Source organism: Acanthisitta chloris, unplaced genomic scaffold (genome assembly GCF_000695815.1).
Source record: "Acanthisitta chloris isolate BGI_N310 unplaced genomic scaffold, ASM69581v1 scaffold7445, whole genome shotgun sequence".
Classification (NCBI taxonomy): domain Eukaryota; kingdom Metazoa; phylum Chordata; class Aves; order Passeriformes; family Acanthisittidae; genus Acanthisitta; species Acanthisitta chloris.
Window position 1 is genome coordinate 66,245 of NW_008672073.1, and position 22,671 is coordinate 88,915.

The window sequence follows — 22,671 nt, forward strand, 5'->3', positions numbered from 1 at the left end:
TTCAATGCCTCTAGGGAGAAACGTAAGTAAAAAAAACACCCTATGATTTCAAGTGAGTAGAGCACACTAGGCCATAGTCATGAAATCACTGCATAAATGAGTGTGAAATACCTTTAACTACTTACACGACATAATATGATCACCTTTAGTACTAGTGAGAAATCAGCCAAAACCAGGAATGTTTATTGTCTGCTCAGGCATGACTGGAAATACAGAATTATTTTTTTCTCCCACATCTGCAGAGTATCCAAAATAAACATTTTTTTATTCTATGATTCATTTTTCTTTTCTATTTAAACAGTCAGTTCAGACAGTCATGGGACTTCTGAACAAGCTCTGGACACTTGATTACTTGTAATCATAGATGCTTTTCTTACACTATGAATAATCAAGCAAAACCTGGAATTTATTAGGATTCAATCCTGCTCCCAAAGCAAGGCAGGAGCTGGCTCCATAAAACTCTCAATTCAGCAGATACAGAGAGAGCTGTTTTAACTAATTCTATCAATTACACTCAGATCAACATTCCTCATACATCAAGTTTTTTTTACACGACATCCAGTTATTTTTAGACAGCTGCTTTTCACCCTTGTTTTAGATGTAGATGCAGAGTTGCAGTGTTGTGCTCTGGAGTATTCACAGTACATTCAACGACAATTAACTTGGGAAACCCAAGTATGTTTTTAACAATAATTACTTGTTATTCATATTGTGACTTAGTTTGAATTTCAGTTTTGGGTTTTTTTGAAACCACTTCCAGAGAGAAAAAGGAACATATATTCACAACGTATCCAAATTCTGGCTGGTATATCAGACATCTTTACAATCTGTTTCAGAACCTCTAATTTGTGTAACTGATGATAATTATGGCATATATTCAAATAAGCACCTTTCCTTCTCTGAAACAAGCAATGCAATTATTTACTGCATTTCAAACTTGTGAATAATCTTGGTTCCTAATACAGCCCAACTCCATCCACAGAGTACCTAGGTATGGTGCCTGTATCTAAACATTTGCTGCAAAACACTTTTAATACCAAGGCAAAATATTCACTCCATAAAACAATGCTGATGGAACCACAAAGCTCCTTGGAGACAGTGTCACCAGCAGACATGAACAGTCTTTACTAATAGAAAAAGAAATTCCCTGGATGGAAAGCAGCACTGTGGGCTCAATATTCCATACATTATTATTTTCCAAATATGCCAACTCTTCCTTTAAAGAAGATATATAAGTTTATGGTCATAATTATAGGGAGAATGCAAGGATTCCAATGGTAAAATTTCATTCACATCCATCTGTTAATGTGAAAAGAAATTAAATGGATTTATTCTGACACAGAGAGGTAATATATTGCAATGCTATTTGAGGAGTGAAAGGAAGGATGCTGCTGGAGGCTGAGGTATCCATCTGTACTGAGGTGAAACAAAAAATGGCCTTAGATATATATGGAGTTAATACATATGCACACACAGGACACACAAGCATCAATTTTTTAAGATGTTATCTCTTCTGACATGTTTCTTATTTGCTGTTTCGGACCAGGTATCTGTATTGTTATTTTCACACAACTAGTAACAGGAGTAAGAACATACTTGTATCAATGTTAATGCTGAATATTAAGCTGAAAATTAATGCTTGAAGCAGCAAAAGCTAAGCTAATGTCAAATTAAAATAAAATTAGCATGAGAGTTAAAGTGAGATGAACATAAATTATTGGAAAGCTACAGCTATTTGTCAGTTTCATCATTTAGTCTTTTTTGGGGCCATTATTTAAAACAGTAATTCCACTTAGTTTCTTCAGGTGTTTTTAATGGCAAATGTCACTGTGGATACAAGCTTTGGTCCATCTAATAAGGCAGGAAAATTGTTATTTATTCCCCCATCAGCTAAAAATTATGTCACTTTGAATCCACTCTGCAAGATTTCTCCACAGCAACAAATTCAAGCCATCCTTCAGCTCTCTGCTGCCTTCCATGCCTGGCTTACCTTACTGCCAGCCTTAAGAACATTTTCCTTCTCAGGTAATTTATTTTGACAGCTATGTAAAGCCAACCCCAAAAAGTGATATACTTAACACACACAAAAAATTGAGTCATACAAAGTATTCTTTGCCACTGAAAATCAGGGCAATGCCATCACACTGTACACTCTGGAAGGCAAACATTATTTTTTTTAACCCGAAAGCTCCAGAGTTTCAATGATTTTTAGAGGCCTTAAACAGTAATAGAATGGAAGATGAATTCAGTTGTGAGATACAGAATTTCATCACTAGTCTCTACAGCAGAAAGATAGCAATGGATACATTAAAATAAATTCAAGTTATTTACCACTTTGATGCTCCAAATGGCACTGCCAGGAAGCTGTCTGGATTTAAAAATATCCCGACCTTCTGAAATGTCTGGGGACCAGGAAGGTGGGCTCACTGTATTATTGGTACTCCAAGCCCCCTAGGATACGGTAGGTGAGAAAATAGATGTATAAAACTTCGCAACATAAAAAAAAAAAAAAAAAAAAAGCAAAACGCAAGCAACAAAAAAAAAAATAATCTGAAAAGCAAAGCACATGCAGGCATTGGCATTTCTACATTAACTTAAGGAGTCAATTAGTTCACTGAGTGAGAGGAAGGTAGGAAATTTTTAGGTTCTCATTGAAACATACCCTAAAACAAATATTAACCTCCAACTGATGGTTAAGTACAACAAAATGAGTTTCATAAACAAAGCACAATACAAATTGAAAGCAAGCAATCATAACAACAACAAATTACATCCCTACATTTTATTGCATCAATGCAGAATGCAGTTTGAAGTGATAACGACCCCTTTTATATTTCAAATCACATTTTGAAAGAACTGATGCCCTTAGTGGACTTTTGAGGCCAAACTACCCACAATCACAGCAACAACTAGTTTGAGAAGCATGAAACCAAAGGAATATAAATAAACCATTGGACAAAAGAAAAGGAAAATAGCCATGGTAATCAACAGAGCACCCCTGTGCTGCAAGTTTGCCATAAATAAACCCCACTGCTAAATTTTTGTCACCCTAGTGTTTTCATGTTAGGCTCTGGTATCACGTTTTAATATGCTACTATATACATTTAATAATATACATCCATATGGTGTCCCTACAAACTCTTTGTAACTAACTGATTATTATCCCTACTTACACAGTTCCCATCATGGTGAGACATTGTATAATTCTGTCACAAGCAATAAGGCAGAACAAGAAGAAAATGCTAAGATAGACAAGAAAAAAAGTGCTGGAGTTCCTCATACACATTAAAATCTGTGGAAGACTTTCTTGAACCCAGAATAAAGGCATCAGGAGACGTCGTAAATAACTTCATTCCAAATCTACGCGTTAGAATAGTTAAAGTGTAATACGTTTTCCTAATTCTAATTGGTGAGGGTAAGAAAAACACTGAATCCCAAGATAAGAAGTAAAACAGATGAAAAGTATAGGTTTACCTTCTTGAGAATGGCCTTCAGCAGCAGAATCACATGGGTGATATGGAATAACCTCATGCATACTAATAGTCCCAGCTATTCACACAGGCAGAACTACTCACATGGACAAGCCCAAACACATTTACACCTTAGAATACTGGTCTATACAATAATAAGCATTCAAGAAAAAGAGGCAGCCTTGCAAAATGTGGCATTTTTTTCTGAAATGAAACTTCTCCATCAAGGCTCTACGGGAAATAGTTTCTTTGGAATCAACAACTCCTCAAAATATATAATAATCTTGGACTGGAAAGAGGTATCTTGCCAACAGCTGCACTGACTGAAAATAGGGCAACCCCTCAACTGACTGCAGGCCAGAAGCAGCATGGGCAAGCTCTCCCCAACCCATGTAAGGCACAGCCAGGTTAGCTCAATCTGCTGATGAAGGTATGTATGAGCCAACACCTCACTTCACCCTGGAGCAGATGAGGAAAAACTCATCTGACACCTCCTTGCAGAACTGGGTGGGCAGTGACCTATGCTGCTCAGAGAGACTGGTACTCAAACTGGCACAACAGAGCCAAAAGAAAAAGTGACCTAAATGCCTAATTACACACAAGTCACATGGTAAACATGCCAACATTTGGTACATCCCACAGTTTGGACATGGTGGTATTCAGTATCAAGCTGCTTTCTAGGAGTTTAGCTCTGCCTGCATGGGAAATGGAATATGGACAATACAGGGCTTCAAAAATATAAAAATTTGACAATTCTGCCCACACAAGGTGTTAATTAGACACACAAGCTACAGACATCTTATTGCCCAAATGACTACCTGTGTGTCTTCAACTGCCTGTGATTGTCTCCCTCCTGCCAAGGTGCTTCCAAAACCCACTCCAGCTGAACTGCTAGTGCCAGCAACTGCTCACCCATACTTGGCTAAAGCAAATGTGCTGGATTAAACAATTTGGATTGAACATTTTGCCACCCCAGTTTCTTGCTTTCCTTCACGCAGACGGTGATCACACAGAAAACTCAGTAGATCACAAGGTTCATCAACCTCTACCAGGGGAATAGTGTTGACCTGAAACCTTCTGCACCTGCAAACCTAGACATGGATGAGAGTCCCTGTTCACACCTGGGATGTAAGGAGACCCAGGACAGAACATGGGCACTGTCACAAATGGGGGGAAAACAAGCAAACCTGGACACAGAGGTTTGACACACCTAGTGACACAGTGATTAGCAACCACTTCAGCAGGTCTGTGGCAACAGGAAATTTACCTTAACTATACTAGCCATAGTTTTCATATCAAGTAACAGTCACTTTTAGCAAGATAAAGTTAAAACTTCCGTGTAATTTTAATGACAGTTTCCCCTATACTTTTAAAATTCATAATGCATAGTAAGTAACTGTTCTTAAAAAATGGCAACTCAAAGAAAATCTGTATAGCAATGCCAAGAAAATCTGTCTATCGTAGGACCAATCTATACATGAGGCAACATGCTGACTAAGGGTCAAAATTCAAGATGTTAAACATGCTGAGAATACTTAATCAACAACTAAAATTACCTACTCTTATTTGGGAGGTACAGAATTATTTTCCTTTTAAGAAGATGCACTTTTTTAGTGATTAAGCATATTCAAAAGATTAAAAAGCTAAGAGAACACTAAATGTGAATATGAAATACTCAGTCTTGCAAAACAAAATGAATTGTATATGATTCATAAACCATATTGTTAAGACTTAAATTGGAAATTTAATCAAGTTTTACTGTAGATCAGAACAATTTGAATTCTTGGTCAGATAAACTTAATTAAAAACACACACTTCCACAATACTATGAACAAATGAATTACATCAAAGAGATGCATTAATTATATTTTGGCTTTTAATTAATGCCCATTACCACACAACACTGAAGAGAAAGTTCTATTCAGTCCATTTACATCAGAACCCTGGCAATAATTATGTACTGCTACAGAAACAGGAAGTTCTAATTCCCCATCATATTCTTGAGTCCTCGAAATTGAACAACACAGCTGCAAGTAAATTATAACAAAAGGAAACCCAATGTCAGCAAGGGTCAGGAGACCTCACTAAATTACCACTGACTGTGTTTAGCTGCTTAATGCTTTATGAATTCTACTGCAATCACCAATGCACAAAGCTGGATTTGCAATTTAATATTTAATGTAATTTTTAGGGTTGTGAACAAACTTTAAACAGTTTATAATATAGCTCCCCTCATTAGAAACAAACCCAAACCAGCCACCAAACACAAAAACCAAAACAAAATCTGATCCTTAAAAAAACACTCTCTTTGATCTTTTTTCCAAACATTTAACCTCTACAACAACAGACTTAGTGGTACCATGGAAGTGAGGACAGCAAAAAAAGCTATTAACTTCTAAGAAGGAACATACATCCAAACCAATCAAAATGCTTTGCATTTTTTGGTATCATTTTAGAAAATCTCTTAAAATACCTACGAGTATGTAGTGAGTTGCATAATAATGGTCATCAATACCCTCATGATGAAAATTAAGTATCTCTAATCATGGTATTTTCCATGGAATGCACTGAAATAATACTTATGGTATAATGAAACCAGAAGAAGTTTATTATTTTCTATTCAGTATTATTCTACAGAACATTCTCAACACTTTACCAGTGTTACGATGCCACGTCGTAATGTCCACCATTTATTGACTTAATCTTATGCTTTCTGGTACACAACACCATAGCAAAAATCACTATTTCAAATTTGTTCCGCTCAGATACACAGAATATAACCAGTATCATTTAAAGTGTACTTCCATGGGGAAAAAAAAAAAAGCCATTTTCCTCGTGAAGATTTATTTCAAACTAGATATATGTCAGATTAGTCATTAAGCCATTTTCCTTGTGAAGATTTATTTCACACTAGATATATGTCAGATTAGTCATTAATAAACTTACATGATAATTTCTTTGAAGACTTCAGAAAGAAAAGAAATATTGAAATGAGTAAAGAAAGGTTCTGTCCCTGGCATAAATTTGCAGTTTATAGGCAAGAGTGAAGGATCTGCATATTCCATGGAGAAGACAGTGTACAGACACAACTTTGAGGACAGCACTGTAGACCCTTTATCATGCTGGCAGCGACTAGTCAGGATCTGTGATCTGTAAACAATTAAATTTCTTATATATGTAAAAACCATTTTGACTTCACTATGGAGTAGAGTAACAGAAACAGAAACAGAAAAGAGAAGTCCATGGAACAAACCTGAAGGAAGTCAGGGGGGGAAACAGAAAAGAAGAAGAAACAGAAAAGATAAGTCCGTGGAACAAACCTGAAGGAAGTCAGGGGGATGCTAAGCCTGGCAGGTAGAGGCTGGACACAGCTCACCTGTAGCTGAAGGTATGGATAACACCCTATCCTAACAAACACTGTCAAAGTGCACCTTCCTGACAGGAGCTTACACAGAAAAAACACATTCTCTCAAGTGGAATAAGCTTGTACCAGCCAGAGCAATTCACACCTGTGTAACTGTGCCTACATATTGATTTATACTGAGCTCCCCCTCTAGGTTTTCTCCTACTGCTTCTAACCAAAGTTGGGATGCCTGCAAATCTGCCAAGGGGGAGAGGGGTGGTGACAATAAACACAGAGTGCAGCCCTGGGAGGGACTCATGAAGCCTTCTTAAAGCAGAGTATGGTCTTCATGGTTTGGGAGCTAGGTTTTAGTCCTTTCCAAACAGGAGCCATGTGGTGCTGCAGACACATCACTAAAGCAAACTACTAATATCCAATATAAGAGATCACTTCAAATTATGCATAACTTTGTATTCAGTAGCAAAACAGAGTAATTATTCAAATATATTTCAGTAGTAATTTTAGCAATAGATTCTGAAAAAAGGGCTAATAATTTATTCTACTGCCCAGCACAAGACATTAATGTTAATGAGAACAAACCCAAATCAGAAACTATTCCTCTGCATGGATTCCCCTGACTCCAGTGAAGAATGTGTCGTATCAAATTGAGAAGCAATACATTCAGGATACAGATAATTGTTCTCTTATTCTTCTTTACATGAAGCTCCATACACCCACTGCAATGGATATTTTATTGCATCTTCTAAAGAGGAAAAAGACATTCCAGCAAGGTAAACTGCATTATTAAAATAATTAAAATTTCTAGGAGAAAGGGCAGAATATCACCATCTGTGGAAACTGGTTGAAGTTGGCTTGTCTTCAGGGTTCACAGAGTTATCAGACTCTTTTTGAAGGCTCTATTTTAAACCTGTGCAGTCCTGGACAAGCAACTAGTTCTGTGATGACAGTTCCTTTGTGCAACAAAAGAAAGGAGCTGTGAACCCAATGTTAACTTCACCAGGTACAGGAGCCACAACCTCTTTAATCAGTAAAAATCATCCAATCCTATTTGTGTTACTTTTCTCTCTCATTTCACTGCCCTCTAAGACAGGCTGCCAAGAACTCCTGCAGCTGCAAGGTAACATTTGTATGGCATAACCTAGGACCTGACACAAAGCCACACTACAGCAATATGTTATATTTTAAACAAACAGACCCCAAACTCATCAAATCAACCTGCTTTTGAGAAGACAAAATTCCTCTTCGGTGACACCCTGAGAAGAACCACACATGACCTGGTTTATCATAGTATCTTAAGGGGTTGGAATGGATGTTAGAAATCATCCAGTCTCAATCCCTCCTGCCATGGGCAGGGACACCTTCCCTAGACCAGGTTGCTCAAGGCTTTAGCCAACCTGGCTTTGAACACTGCCAGGGTTGGGGCAGCCACAGCCTCTCTGGGCAACCTGTGCCAGTGTTTCACCAAGTCCAAGCTATTCCAAACTGCTACACCTACAAGTTCATAGATTTTTTTCCTCCAGAATTGTTTTCCTCATTTTCTACTTTTTACTGTTTTGGATCAATTTGATCACCTCCAGATGGACAAGAACTGAAACACGATGTTAGAGTAAAATGTTTTAAAATTATGTCTCTTCTCCATCTGTGGGGCCACAATGGCATGGAAAATATGATGGAACATCATCAGGCAGCACTTTTCTCAGCTGCCATCACTTGCCCAGTATGATGCTTTCCCTTAGCCAGAATTGGAGAAAACATCCATTTTAAAGTGTCTATAATATTGGCACAAAGAAACAACAGGTCTTAACTCTCTAGTTTTATACCTGGTGAAAAACTGCTTACTTGCCTTCAAACCTATCCCAAAGAATTGTCATGTAACAAGAAATCACACAAGATCTTGGCACATGTAAGTAGCTGGAGAGCACTGCAGCAAATATTAACACAAACCACTAAATGTAAAATGACCTTTTTTATGTGACAAGAGAGTCATGGAGCTCCTGGACCAGGTCCAGTGGAGGGCTATGAGGATGGTTAAGGGACTGAAGTCTCTCTTACAAGGACAGGGAGAGTTTGGCCTGTTAAGCCTCAAGAAGAGATGACTGAGAAGGGACCTCATCAATGCCTATATGTATCTGAAGAAGGTGCCAAGAGGATGGAGCCAGATTTCCTAAACTCAGTAGAAACAGAAGGAAGTTCTTAATAATCCAGTTGGTTTTAGAAAACTTCTATTACATACAAGCTTTTTCTCTTCTATTTTAAAATATAATTTGCAAACTGTTGAACAGATTGTCTCAGGGAGACCTTATTGCTTTCTACAACTGCCTGAAAGGAGGTTGTAGTGAGGGGGTGTTGGGTCTCTTCTCCCAAGTGACAAACGACAGGACAAGAGAAAACAGCCTCAAGTTGTGCCAGGGGAGGTTTAGATTGGATATTAGGAAATATTTCTTCACTGAAAGGGTTGTCAGGGACTCGAACAGACTGCCCAGGGCAGTGGTGGAATCACAATCCCTGGAGGTATTTCAAGGATGTGTAGATGTGGTGCTTAGGGACATGGATTAGTGGTGGACTTGGCAGTGCTGGGTTAAGGGTTGGACTCAATGATCATAGAGGTCTTTTCCAAACTAAACAACTCTATGATTTTGTGATTTAGCATCACAGCTAGGATTTTGTGTTACACCTGACTTATAAACCATAATTCAACTCCATTTTGTATTACTTGCAACATATATTATATGTCTATGTTATATGTGGAATATAAAAATAGCTACTTTTACAGAATTTTGTTTGGTTGGGTTTTTTTAAGAAGTATATCTATTTGGCTAAAGGCATTTACAGCTGGGGTCAGCCTTTGTGCTTTCCTCAATGGATTCTCTGATGGTTAACTCACTTTATTACCAGCATCATGCTGCTGGTTCCCATGCAGAGTGGGGGTGAACTGCACAGAAGGATAAATACAACTCTTACTGGAACAGGAAAGAAGACAAATAAACTTCCCCAACAGAAAACCTGAATTTATTTCAGACTGCATAAGAATAATACCATCCCTTTGCAATTTGCATGGTAAGCTAAGAAAATACATTTAATTTTTAAGATAGTATAATAAATATTTTTCTATATGCTTGTATATGGGAGTAAAAAAACGCCAGAGATAATCTAAAACCTTCCAAATTTAATTTCTTATGTTTGTTGCCTTTATTATGTACCTTTAACCTTTCAGAACACTGTCTCATACCTTTTCTTGAGCACCAAGAATTTTAAACCCTTAAGTGACACATAAATAAGTAAAGAACTGTGCCATGTATAAAATGACTTTTGAACAGTGAAAAGCATGAAATCATCGACCTAGAAGCCACAAAGACTAAAAGTAAGTCATGATGAGAACAGAAACGAAACACTACTTTGTCATACTTTTGTATAGAATTTCACAAACACCAAATGAATACTCCAGACTGATACACCACTTTCCTTACAACTAAGCAACCTGAATAGAGAGCGAGATGTTGCAGAAAGCAACAGACCTGAGGATTCTTTTCACTTATCAAATTTAATCCCAGTCAAACCACAACGATTTGTACAAGACAGTTCTTGCACGGTATTTGCTAATGTAACAAAACCACAGAATTGTTTACCACACCATTAGAAATGTCGATCAAGAAAATACCTGGCAGCATAACAGGGTTGCAGCAGGTTCTTCTAAAAAGCCAGCTTAGGAAACTTAAGGAACACACTTTGAAAGTACTAGCCAAAATAAATGTATATATGAAAAATATGAAGAGCTAAGTTCAAAAGCACAGCATTATGCATATCTGCACTTCTAACATATGTTTGAAACACACAACAAATTTTCTTTTAGCTCGTTCTAACCATGAGCCAAAAGAAACTTTCATTCTCACCAAAGAACCTTTATGATGGGTGAGCTTCCAATTATTTACCATGACATTAATTCCTTGAAGAAATAAACTACACACTCACTAGTGTGAGAATAAATGCATATTATAAGAAAGAGGTGAATTTAAAGCATTCTACTGAAATTTGAACTATGTGCTACACAAATGTATAATGAAACATTGCACATGCTTACCTGTCTTGATCTGGGCCTTCCAGGAGAAAACTTGCGCTTGGTGATGGCTGGTTTTCCCATGCCAATTTTTGGAGTGACTGATATGTAAGTCGTTGGGAGAGCACTCCCAGCAGTGGAAGGCAGTGCTGGGGGCTGACTGTGCTGTACATCACGTGCACAATGCAAGTCTAGTGAAACATCTGGCGAGGAAGACACATTTGTCTTGTTTATATTAACTGATGGGGGAAGTGAGGGGCAAGTCTCAGCTGGTGGTTTGATGGGTTTGTCTCCAACTGGTGAACTATTTGCAACACCTTCCTTTGAAGAAGTAGTTTCTACTGCTAGAAGAGCTGGTGTTTCTGACTTTTCAGGAGTTCCTCCTTTTTCTACATCTTTTTGCACTTTTATTATTTCCAGTTGTTGTTCTACAGGGATAGAAATATCTCCTTTACTTTCAGTCTCCAGTATTTCTGGCATCACAGTTATGGTCTCAGGTACTGAAGACAGAGACCGAGAGTCTACTGTGGATACTTCTGATACCTCCACACTACCTTGTGGCAGCTGTGTCTCTTCAACTTGTCTGCCTAAGTCCTGCTGTATTACAGCTTGAACACCTTCCATCACTTCCACCATTTTCTCACTGTGACTGTCACCAGATGCTGGTGTCTTTTTAGGAGACATTTCCATTTCAGCTGAATTCATTTCAACAGAGACTTCTGTTTCCAGCTGTGTGGTCTTTTCTTCTGGTGATATGCCTGTAACTAAGTACAACCATATTAAAGGCTCAGTGTGAAAAAGAGAAAACTTACACTGGTGTACTGGTCAACAAGTATACTTGGTACACATCAAGCACGCCAAGGACATATCACTTTACTTCAGTGAATTTAATATGTAGCTTAAAATATACTTCATAAATATCTTTATTTGTACCTATGTTTATAGTAGTCTGTATTTTTAGCTCATTATTTTTCTTTCCTGAAAACACAGCAGAGTATGTCACCAAAAAAAGTAGACTCAAGATTCATTTTTGAGGACTCTGAACACACATTTCCAGGTAGGCAGCCAAAAGTAGCTTCTTCTCTTACATTTCTGTGTGTTGCAGATGTATGCTAGCATAAATTAATGTATTTTAAGCTACTGTCCCGACACTTCCAAAAAGCAGACAGCTAAGAACAGGACAAGTATGAATAAAGAACATTTTCCTCCTAGCACTCTTCCAGACTTCAGGAAATCCCCTGAAATGAAAACAGCTGATGCTGTTTCTAACTTACTAATGTCTCAGAAATTTCTTTCAAAAATATTTGCCTAGCCTTCCCTTGAACGAAATCAAGCACCTTTCGTCCCACAACCTTCTTCATCAAGGTGTTGCAGAACTCTTGTTCTTTGCTCTCAACTTGGCTTCTCATATCATCCTTTGAAGGACTCTGATTCTCTTACATTAACTTTCTATTACACTTGAAGTCATCTTCAGCTCACACTGCTACAACCTCCTGAGCCACTACAGTTCACAGCCAGCATTTTATTATGAATGTGACTTCAATGACTAGTTTTAAATCATGGCCATTCCACCACAGGCTGTGACACACAACAGAGTGATCACAGCTAACCTACAAGGAGGTGGGTTCTTTTTCTTTCTCTTTCAAATGTAAGTTTCTTGTCTCCCCTTACAGCAACCATCCTCCAACATCATCTGGGAGTGGATGGGACATACTGAAAAGTTCTTTGCCATTCGTATTGGTCAATAACACATTTAAAGAACTTGACCCTGAAACTATTCTATTTATATTCTTTCTTTAGCTGGTACTTCTGTGTGTTTGACAAGGTGTATCTGTCCCCAGAATACAATGATCAGCTACTGCAACACACCCCATATGGAAGAATTTTTAATTAAGCAAATTTTATTTTCTTTACAAAGAGGAAAAAAAAATCCTTAACCAAAGATACTTGTCATGTTACAACCACGAAGCACAGAAACTGGAAAAGTTCTATGATGTGCCCCAAAACACACCAGGGGAAATTAATCCAAACCAGTTACTTGCAACTACAAAAAAAAAAAAAAAAAGTCTTGAAAAGAAAATGTTAATTACTGTATTTGAATAGCAACAAATAGTGGGTTTTGCCATAAGCTTCAGGTGTACAAAGTATTTAACTGTATTTCCAGCTTTTAGGGAAAGCCAGTCCCACTAGAAGAGTAAAACAACATTCACCTACACAAATATCCTGAAGTCTATCTTTGCCTTCAATAAAACAGTTCTTCAGCAAACAATACTCTTGCTTGAAAGTTTAGACAGCAAAACTGTTGCAACATGTCCTCTATTGCTTTCTAGACACTTTCTTCCTCTTAAATTTATAAAGCACTGCAAACCTTTTGGAATGGAAGAGGGTTCTGGCTCAGAAGGCTCAGAACTGGAATTTTCTCAGAGTGCAAAACTTTCTTACCTTCTGTGACACATCCAACAGCTGATTCCTGATCAGGGCCATCACAACTAATGGGTTGTTCCTGAAATGCCACATCCTCTCCACCACCTTCCATTTCCATTTCATTTGTACAAGCTTAAGGAAAAGCAAAGAAGTTATTAAAATTGCTATGATGTTTATTCTATTACTTTCTTATCAGTAGCTGCTGTCACTGACCTTTTGGCTAAAGTGGCTGATATTTAAGGATGATAGAAGTTAGGACAAATCAGGTCAATGAGAAGGTTAGAGAAACTACTACTCCTTAAAAATTAAGACCCTTTTACTCATTAACACTGAAGTTGCTTCATACCTTTCAGATGGTGAAACATGTCTATAAAGCAGTTATATACACCTCGTTGTGAAAACATACACAAAGACACAGGATTTTGCATAACCTGAGCAATATAAAAGAAGTTTCTTCTTGAATTCCAAGTCTGTTAAATTCAAGACAACTTGTAGCATGAAGGCTTCAAATTTTTATACAATTACTACCAGGGCTTATGGCATGGATATGAGGTTCCATCTACTATCAGCACTGATTTTCAACCAACCTAACTCTTCCATAACACGAAAACTAAATTTTGTCACTTTAGAACTAGAATACTTTAATCTGTGAATTCCTATTAAACAAGGGAATTTGCATGGAAAAGGCATTACTGAGCACTTTGGCTGACAGTATTGTTAGAACAGAAACAGAAAATACTTAATATTTGCCTTGTGTAAAAGCTTTTTTTGGTTAAGGAAATTCATTAAAATGCACTAGATAAACTAAGAGTATGAAAAACAAAGTATATAGTAAGTGTTAACTTGAATGGAACTGATCCTCTAAGGATGTTAGCATAAAACAAATGAAACAAATATAGGTTTCTGCATCAGGAAAGTCTCTTTTAAGTTCAAAAAGCCAACAACTATTAGGTGATGCTACTTTTAGCACCTAAAAGCTGCTCTCAGACTCTGACAACTCTAAAGTGATATTTTAACTTAGAGGAAATGATCATTTAGATTAGCTCCAAATCTGATTTTAAAGTACAAAAGTGCTCTCCTGGGTATAAAAAACACTGCATGACTGTACTAATGTAATAGCTCCAGATTACTCCTAGTAGTTGAGATGACAGTCCTGTTCTTCCTTGGGGAGAAGAGTATGCTCTGTCAATGCTTCTGCTAGCTAGAAATCCTAAAAGAAGCCTCACTTAAAACTTCACTCTTTTGGATAAACCTGTTATTCAAAAGGGTTTGCAGTAGGAGATTGGGAGTTTTCCCAGTGTAAGTTTTGGACACCTTTGAAATGTTCTGAGTACACTACCTGAGAGTTCAACAGCCTCCACTAACCTTTCAGAAAGGAAATGATCTTCAAAGGCTGAAGTGGTCATACTTTCTGTCTTGGTGTGTGTGTTCACTGGCAGAGTTCTGCTCATTTACACACACCTACCTAATGATCTTGGTGTGTGTGTTCACTGCTCATTTACACACACCTACCTAATGTCCCTGCCCTTCCTCCAGCAGCATCTTGTTCATCATGTCTTTACTGCTCATGAAAGGTCTGCACTTACATATATGTGCTAACACCAAAGAGGATATCTTGCTTGCACAAAACATCAGTTTGAACACAAACACTGAAGTTGTAGCCCAGCACTTCCCCTTTCCTGTCAGAATTCACCAGGCTTTCAAAAACACAGGTACTTACACAACTGAGCTATTGATCTGTTTTAACAGAAGATCAATGCACAAGCCTTGCTGTTTAAGCATCCAAAATACACGTGAGAGTGGTTGGGCAGTTAATCGGTTACATTTTACCTTGCTTCCAAATATAACCACAGCTGTACTTCTCTAGGGGAATTCATCCTGCATGAGTAGGTGCTACCCAACAGAGCACATGGTGTGAAATACACAAAGGCATTCAGTTATGGGTTCATTACAAAGCTCTTGTGGATGACCCACCAGGCTCAGATCAATAGATCCAAGTTCTCTCTGTGCTTCCTTACTGTTACTGAGTAATCTTTTGAGAAATGACTTGACACTTTTCTGCAGCTCTCCTTTCTGCCTTCTGCTTTGATGTGTCCACTTACACAAGAATCTCTCAGAAACCAGATGACTAATCACATATTGCTTTGAAAGAGGACATCTGATTAAAAGCTGTTTAGTTAAATATGCCTGTCCCTTGAACACAGTTCAGCTCCCACTGCTGTGTCCTTCTTGGACACAGTGAGAATGGGTCACTATGACACTGACAAGTGGCAAGACAGAAATGGAAGACCTGGATATCTCCAGGAACATCTAACTGGAACTGGCTTGGCCTGGGAGGTAGGCAAAAACGAATTTAACAGTCAAGCTGTCAAATGAATACATTTATGAACTGTAGCGCATCCAAAAAAGAAATAAAGGAGTTTACAGCTACAGGCTGGGAAGCTGGAGCTGGAAGGTTGAGAGCCACAATTAAGCTGCTTACTAGCCCATCTTTGTACACAGAATCCCAAAGCCAGAAAGCATATGGGGAATACATCTCACCCATGGCTTGCTTGACCAGCTGCTGTTAAAGAAAGGAATGGATGAAGTCCACAGAGTAGAATATGAGTGGCTAGTTCACAACAGACTTAGTGGGTCAGCTGCAGATGTTACAGTTGATGTTAGCATTTTGGAACTGTAAAGTTTACATTTGATTACCTGTCATACTCTCAGGTTCAGGAATGAGTTCAGAAGTGTTCATTACATCACATGATTGAGTCTGATCCCCTTCTCCCTGTCTGCAAAGAGTGCAGATGTAGTCTTTCAATTGAGACTCCAATTCACTACCTGGAGATCTGTCACATTCTATGTGAATCCATCTGGGGAGATCAATTAATTGTGACCATGATTTTAATACTAAAAACATAAAGCATCATAGTAAAAATTAATTACAAAATAGCACTGTTTCCCATTCCTGTGAGAAAATAAAGATTTTCAACCAATGCTTTATTATGGAGAGTTTTAGAGAAATAAGCATGATAGGTCAGCATGTCAAGCAGTGACCAAATTGAAACATGAAGACCTAAACTGTCCCTGAAGCCAACTGGACTCCACAACACGTCCAGCAACATTATGATGTTGCACAGCCAGATATGATAGCATTGAATATGAAACACAGTTTACATTCTCAAAACATTCCAAATAGTGCTATTTTTAAAAAATCTTTTATTATTATTACTGGAATAGCAAAACACATAAAATTAAACAGAAAACACATATTTGAAAATGAAAAAAAGCCCCCCAGATCACAGCAAACAACAGTTAGATGCTGACAATGCCTCTTCTAGTCTGCTTCCTCACATAATAGGTGCAACGTAAGAAGCAGCAGCAGCTGTAGCAGGTAACTGCCAGGCACCCTCAGATAACTGCCAATTAATTTGCTATGATTCAAATAAAGCTACCTACTATTGTTCATTGTATTCAGGGATGAATGCACAACGAGCATTGTACACCAAGCACAGTGCACACCCTTCCCAGAAACGCATCGGTGTCAAACAGCTCCCCATAAGCTTCATGCATTTTATTACAATTTAATAAAAATTTGGATTCTTACCTTTTGCACATGTGACAATGCAACATATCTTTCTGGAAGTCTTGGAGGCACAGTTTTTCACAGAAAGGACAAGATAAGTTGTCTTGCTGTTGGTAACAACTGTCACATACCAAACAATTATGGTGCCACTGACAACTTGTTCGTGTGCCACACTCAGCACATACTCTACAGTTCTAGAGATCACAAGAATTTAGTTGTTAATTATGATGTTTCACAATGTGGTAGAACTGCCATTAACTGACATTTTCCTGTTTCTAATTAAATTTCATAACTTTTTTGTCTGTGATAACACAAATAAATTATCCAGGATCTGACAACAGGAGCATGAAGAACCTGCATGATAGCAAGAAGTTTCCTTGCATTTCTCCCTGACTTGAAAGGAGTATTTCTTATGAGACCAAACTTTTTTATTCTTTATCTCAGTCATTTTACGATTGCCACAAACTGATATAAAATTACATACATGTCATATACAAGGATTTGCCTTATTATGCTGAAATTGTATTTTTGTTATTAGTTACACTTACTCACAAAGTTACTGATAAAACAACAAATTCATCCTGCCTTCCTCGAATGCAAAGGAACCTGTGAGCTGCATGACTGCTGTTCTGGTAAGCAAGAAGTAGCTGAACATAAAGAGCTTTAAAGTATAGATCCCATATACTACTATATAGGTGTGATTTACATTTTAGTTTACATTAGATCACGAGAGCAGCTGTTATTAAGTGCAGTTTATCTGCTCCACCTAGACCCTCCATTTCTCTTTTCTCCATGGAGGTTGATTTAATGTCCTGCACAGGCTGCTTCAGCCATGGCACTAAGCCACAGGATTTACATACAAGTGGGATTCCTTCAGAAACTACATTACACACCAACAGCAGTCCACAGTACACTAGGAACAGCATAATGCAGAGAACAAAATTTGGCTTCCTATAATGACAAGGAATTATTCTGAAACCTTTCCACTTACTTTACATTTCCAACCATTTGTTGGTACAGCATCCATAACTGGCTGTAGACAGAAAGTATGGTAGCCTTTGTCGCATGTATCACACACCAGCATCTTGTTGTCTTCCCCAGAATGTCTAAGAAAAGCAACAAGTGGTCAGATTTTTTTTTTATAACCCACAACAAAAGATCTGTTTAATGAAAAGTCTAAACAGGAAGACTGTGCACATGAAAACATACAAATCACTTCATATCAATGCCTCAAATTCATTTTTAAGTATTAGTGCAGGCCACTATGCTTATCTAACAAGTGCTGAGCCTGTCCAACCCTTCTGAATTCTAGGTATCAGCCCACTTTCATTTATACACATGTAGGCAGATTTAACAGCCTTTCTGCACTGAAATTGGTTCAAAATCTTCAATATATACTTAATTTCTTTCTGAAGAGAACACCCAAATGTACTCATTTCTACAGTCTGACTGCAATTTTTCCAAAGTAAAAAATAAGCCATCACTTCTGACTACCAGAACTCCTACAATCTCAACCAACATGACTGTAAGAGCAAAACAAACATTAAAGGAAGAGATTTAAATTTTTTTACAATCATGAGCTCCACCACAAATTACAGTGCGCAAGAGCAAAACAAACATTAAAGGGAGAGATTTAAATTTTTTTACCATCATGAGCTCCACCACAAATTACAGTGACAAAATAAATTTGCAGAGAGTAAGACAAGTAGTTTGATGACATCTAAAGGCATTGTCTTCTGCCTTAGTTACAATAAATTAATTCAACAAGTAAGTATGCAACAAGATTTGCCTTGATGAAGATCCACAATACATGGCACTGCACATATTAGATACTAACCAACTACCTGGGACACCTGATATCTTAAACCCAGTAAATGATCTCTCTATGCATGGAGATAAGCTCAAAATGCTATTCTTCAACACTGGCAAAATCCTGCCATACTGCATAAAGCAATCACAGAATGGTTTGGGTCAGAAGGGACCTTAAGGATCATCTGGTTCCAACCCCTCTGCCATGGGCAGGGACATCTTCCTCTAGATCAGGTTGCTCAAAGCTCCATCCAACTTTGAGGCATCCACAGCTTATCTAGGCAACCTGCTTCAGTGCCTCACCACCCTCACAGTGAAGACTTGGTGCAAACTGATAAAACAAAAGATAACAGGCAGAAACTGACGCACAGGAAGTTCCGCGTGAATATGAGGAAGAACTTCTCTACTGTGTGAGTCACTGAGCACTAGAAGGGATTGCCCAGGGAGGCTGTAGATTCTCCCTCACTGAAGATACTCCAGAATTGTCTGGATGCAATCCTGTGCCATGTGCTCTAGGGTGGCCCTGTTTGAGTGGGGAGGTTAGACCGGATGACCCACTGTGGTCCCTTCCAACCTACCTGATTATGTGATTCCGTGAATTTCTTCCTAACATCTAATCTAAACCTGCCCTCTTTCATTCTGACGCCATTCTCCCTTGTCCTATCACTCCATGCACTTGTGAAAAGTCCCTCTCCAGCATTCTTGTATCCCCTTAGGTACTGGAAGATGGTCTAAGGTCTCCCTGGAGCCTTCTCTTCTCCAGGCTGAACAACCCCGAGTCCCACAGCCTGCCTTCACAAGAGATGTGCTCCAGTGCTCTGGCCACCTTTGTGGTCTCCTCTGGACTCACTTCAATAGATCCATATCCTTCCTGTGTTGGGGGCCCCAGAGCTCAATGCAGCACTCCAGGTAGGGTCCCACAAGAGCAGAGCAGAGGGGGAGAATCACATCCCTCAGCCTGCTGCCCATGCTGCTCTGGATGCAATCCAGGGTATGGTTGGTTTTTGGGCTACAACTGCACATTGGCAGCTCCCCCAAGTCCTTCTCCCCAGGGCTGCTCTCAACCCATTCTCCACCCAGCCTATACTTATGCTTGGGATTGCCCAGACCCAGATGCAGAACATTGCACTTGGCCTTGTTGAACTTCATGAGGTTCATACAGGCCCACCTCTTAAACCTGTTCAGGTCCCTCTGGATGGCACTCTTTACCTCCAGCATGGTGATCACACCACACAGCTTGGTGGTGTCAGCAAACTTGCTGAGGGTGCACTCAATCCCACCATCCATGTGTGACAAAAGGTGTTAAACAACGACAGTCCAAAAACGAACCCCTCATGAACACCACTCATCACCTGGACACCTGGTTGTTAACCACAACTCTTTGAGTGTGACCATCAAGCCAAATCCTTAACCATCGAGTAGTCCATCCATCAAATCCATGTCTCTACAGTTTTCAGACAAGGATGCCATGTGGGACAGTGTCAAATGCTTCACCCAAGTCCAGGCAGACGACATCAGTTGCTGTAACCCCGACACAGAAGGCATCAAATTTGTCAGGCACAATTTGCCCTCAGTGAAGCCATGCTGTCTGTCACCACCACCTCCTTATGTGCCTTAGCACAGCTTCCAGGAGGATCTGTTCCATAATCTCAACGGGCACAGAGGTGAGACTGACCAGCTTACAGTTCCCTGTCTCTTCCTTATTTCCCCTTGTAAAATTCAGGGCTGTTTCCCCTTTTCCAGTCAGTGGGAACTTCATCACACTGCCACGAATTCTCAGATCTGATGGACAGTGGCTTAACCACTTCATCCACCAGTTCCCTCAGGACCTGCAGATGTATTGCATCAGGTCCCATGGACTGGGTGTGTAAACATCATATTTTCTTCTTCTTTTCCACTGGAGAGAAGGTTTGTTAGCAGATGCTGTAGTTACACAGTACAACATTTTTAGGGATACATTTTAGAATGTGCTTCTCTATCCTAACTCCACTGCTGGCATTTGCTATCCACTGCATGTGATCAGGAAAGAACCTTTTCTGAAGAGGGTTGAGTGAATGTTTACAAATACGAAGTGTTCTGCTAGCAAAACAGCAAAGCAATGACTGATCAGAAACATCAGGCAGCAGCAAAATGGGGTTTTTTCCTTCATACTGTCTCAGCAGATCTGACTAAAGCTGAACAAAACTCCTATTTCTTTTTCAGTTAAAAAAAAAGCAAAGAACAAGCAAACACAAGAACCCTGCAGTGTCCATCAGATCAAGTTCTAAAACAACAAACATACAAACAGTCAGAATTTTCTAAGTGAACCCTTACAATATTGCAACAATTAAGTTCCATTGTCTCAGGATTTATCTGGTGCAATCGTGGTCACTCATGCCACTTTTTTCTTTTGCTCAACTGAGCCATGGTTTTGTTTTTACAATGACTCATTATTTGCCTCCAAAAGACATGAAATGGGAGAGGGCCCAATGCAGGAGTCCTACCCAGTATCTAGGTATATGCACTGTCAGCTGAGTAAAAGCACAGGTTCCCAGACTGGAAAGGCACTACATTAAAATAATGTATTTAGTAACTTTGAGAAAAATCCTCCTGTATAAAAGGCAGAAAAATTTGTAAGGTTTTGCTGCTCTCCAGAACCTTCCAAGATAATGGTAACTCTGGGGGTATAATGTGGAGGACTTCCAACTCAGCTGTTTTAGAAGACAGTTTCCAAGACAAAGGTGTATTCAGCTACTTAAAACAATATCATAACAGATATAGTTGGGCAAATAATCTACATCTTTTGGAAAAAAAACAACCCGACAATAAAACAGGTCTTTTAAAATCACAGCACATCAATTTCACACCATTCTCCTCCATGTCCTTTAATTCTCACTTACTTGCAGTTCTGGCACACTTTGCAATCAGGACACTGCCAACCTGCCCTTTTTAGAGGTGTAACTTGTATGTCCAGGCACATCCCATGGTAGTGCTGGCCACAGGTAGTACAAAACAGTTGATCTAAGAGGTCTCCAGGGCTGTCGCACACTGCACAATTTGCTTCTTCCTTTGCTACAAAGAAATTATTTTTTTCAATTATTATTTTGTTTACAATTATGAACAATTCAAAGACACCAAGAAATGCTTTATTAGCTCTTACATGCACACAAAATTTGGTCATTCTTACGAAATTCAAATTTAACCAATATATTTAATAGCTACTACTTTAATTCCATTTTCTCAACTAATCTCATGCCAAAAGTACATTCATTTTAAATGTTACTGAAGTCTTACAAAAAGAAACAGTTTTATTCTCCTTGAGACAAAACTGATAACTTTAGGACCGACTCCTCTATGAAACAGGCATAAAATAAAGCTCCTAACTGATCTAACTCTATTATTCAGCCAAAATGTTTGCCATAAGGTTGCTCTAACTTGAGTTAGGACAAGTAAGCAGGTCACCAATTTGAACTAAAGCCTGACAGAAGACAAGCCTTGCTATAAACCCTATCCATGTTCCTCCATTAAAAGAACAATACTAACTTTGCTGTGAACCACTGTTGGTCTTCAAAAACAGAGTATGAACTTGCATCTTTCTCATGCCTGAACATACATCCATTCTAGGCTACATGAACTGGGAGAAAGGGTCTAAACAAATTCTCTTGTAAGCTGATCCTACCACACAATGGTTTTCATAAAACCTGGTGTAAACACAGTGTACTTACATCTTTCAGGAGCCTGATCAATGTGGTCTGGACAAAGGAGGGACAAGTTACTGAAATCCTGAAATGTGCCTGCTCCAGCAGCACAGGGGTAATGGTACATCTGGGTACATTTCTCTTCACAGCATTTGATAGTGGCTCCAAGGTGCTTACAAAATGCACATCGCTGTAAAACAACATAACAAATCACTTAAAAACTTGTTTTTCCTATAATTTTCAGCCAGATCTATTCCCCTGCCTCAGTTAACAGACAAAACACCTTGGCTGGTATAAGGCAG

The 22,671-nt window shown here is 38.7% G+C and overlaps 1 protein-coding gene across 1 annotated transcript in view; it reads right to left on the reverse strand.

Moving 5' to 3' along the window:
• KMT2C (lysine (K)-specific methyltransferase 2C) overlaps positions 1-22,671 on the reverse strand; it is a gene marked incomplete at its 3' end in the record, with an annotated part of 120,148 nt that overhangs the window by 66,181 nt on the left and 31,296 nt on the right. Inside the window, exons 5-12 of the mRNA XM_009074371.1 lie at positions 22,397-22,559; positions 21,572-21,743; positions 17,875-17,989; positions 16,905-17,077; positions 16,010-16,170; positions 13,331-13,444; positions 10,913-11,652; positions 2,332-2,451 (exon numbers count right to left, since the gene is read on the reverse strand). Of these exons, the coding sequence (XP_009072619.1) occupies positions 2,332-2,451; positions 10,913-11,652; positions 13,331-13,444; positions 16,010-16,170; positions 16,905-17,077; positions 17,875-17,989; positions 21,572-21,743; positions 22,397-22,559 (1,758 nt within the window). The remainder of the gene's footprint in view (positions 1-2,331; positions 2,452-10,912; positions 11,653-13,330; positions 13,445-16,009; positions 16,171-16,904; positions 17,078-17,874; positions 17,990-21,571; positions 21,744-22,396; positions 22,560-22,671) is intronic.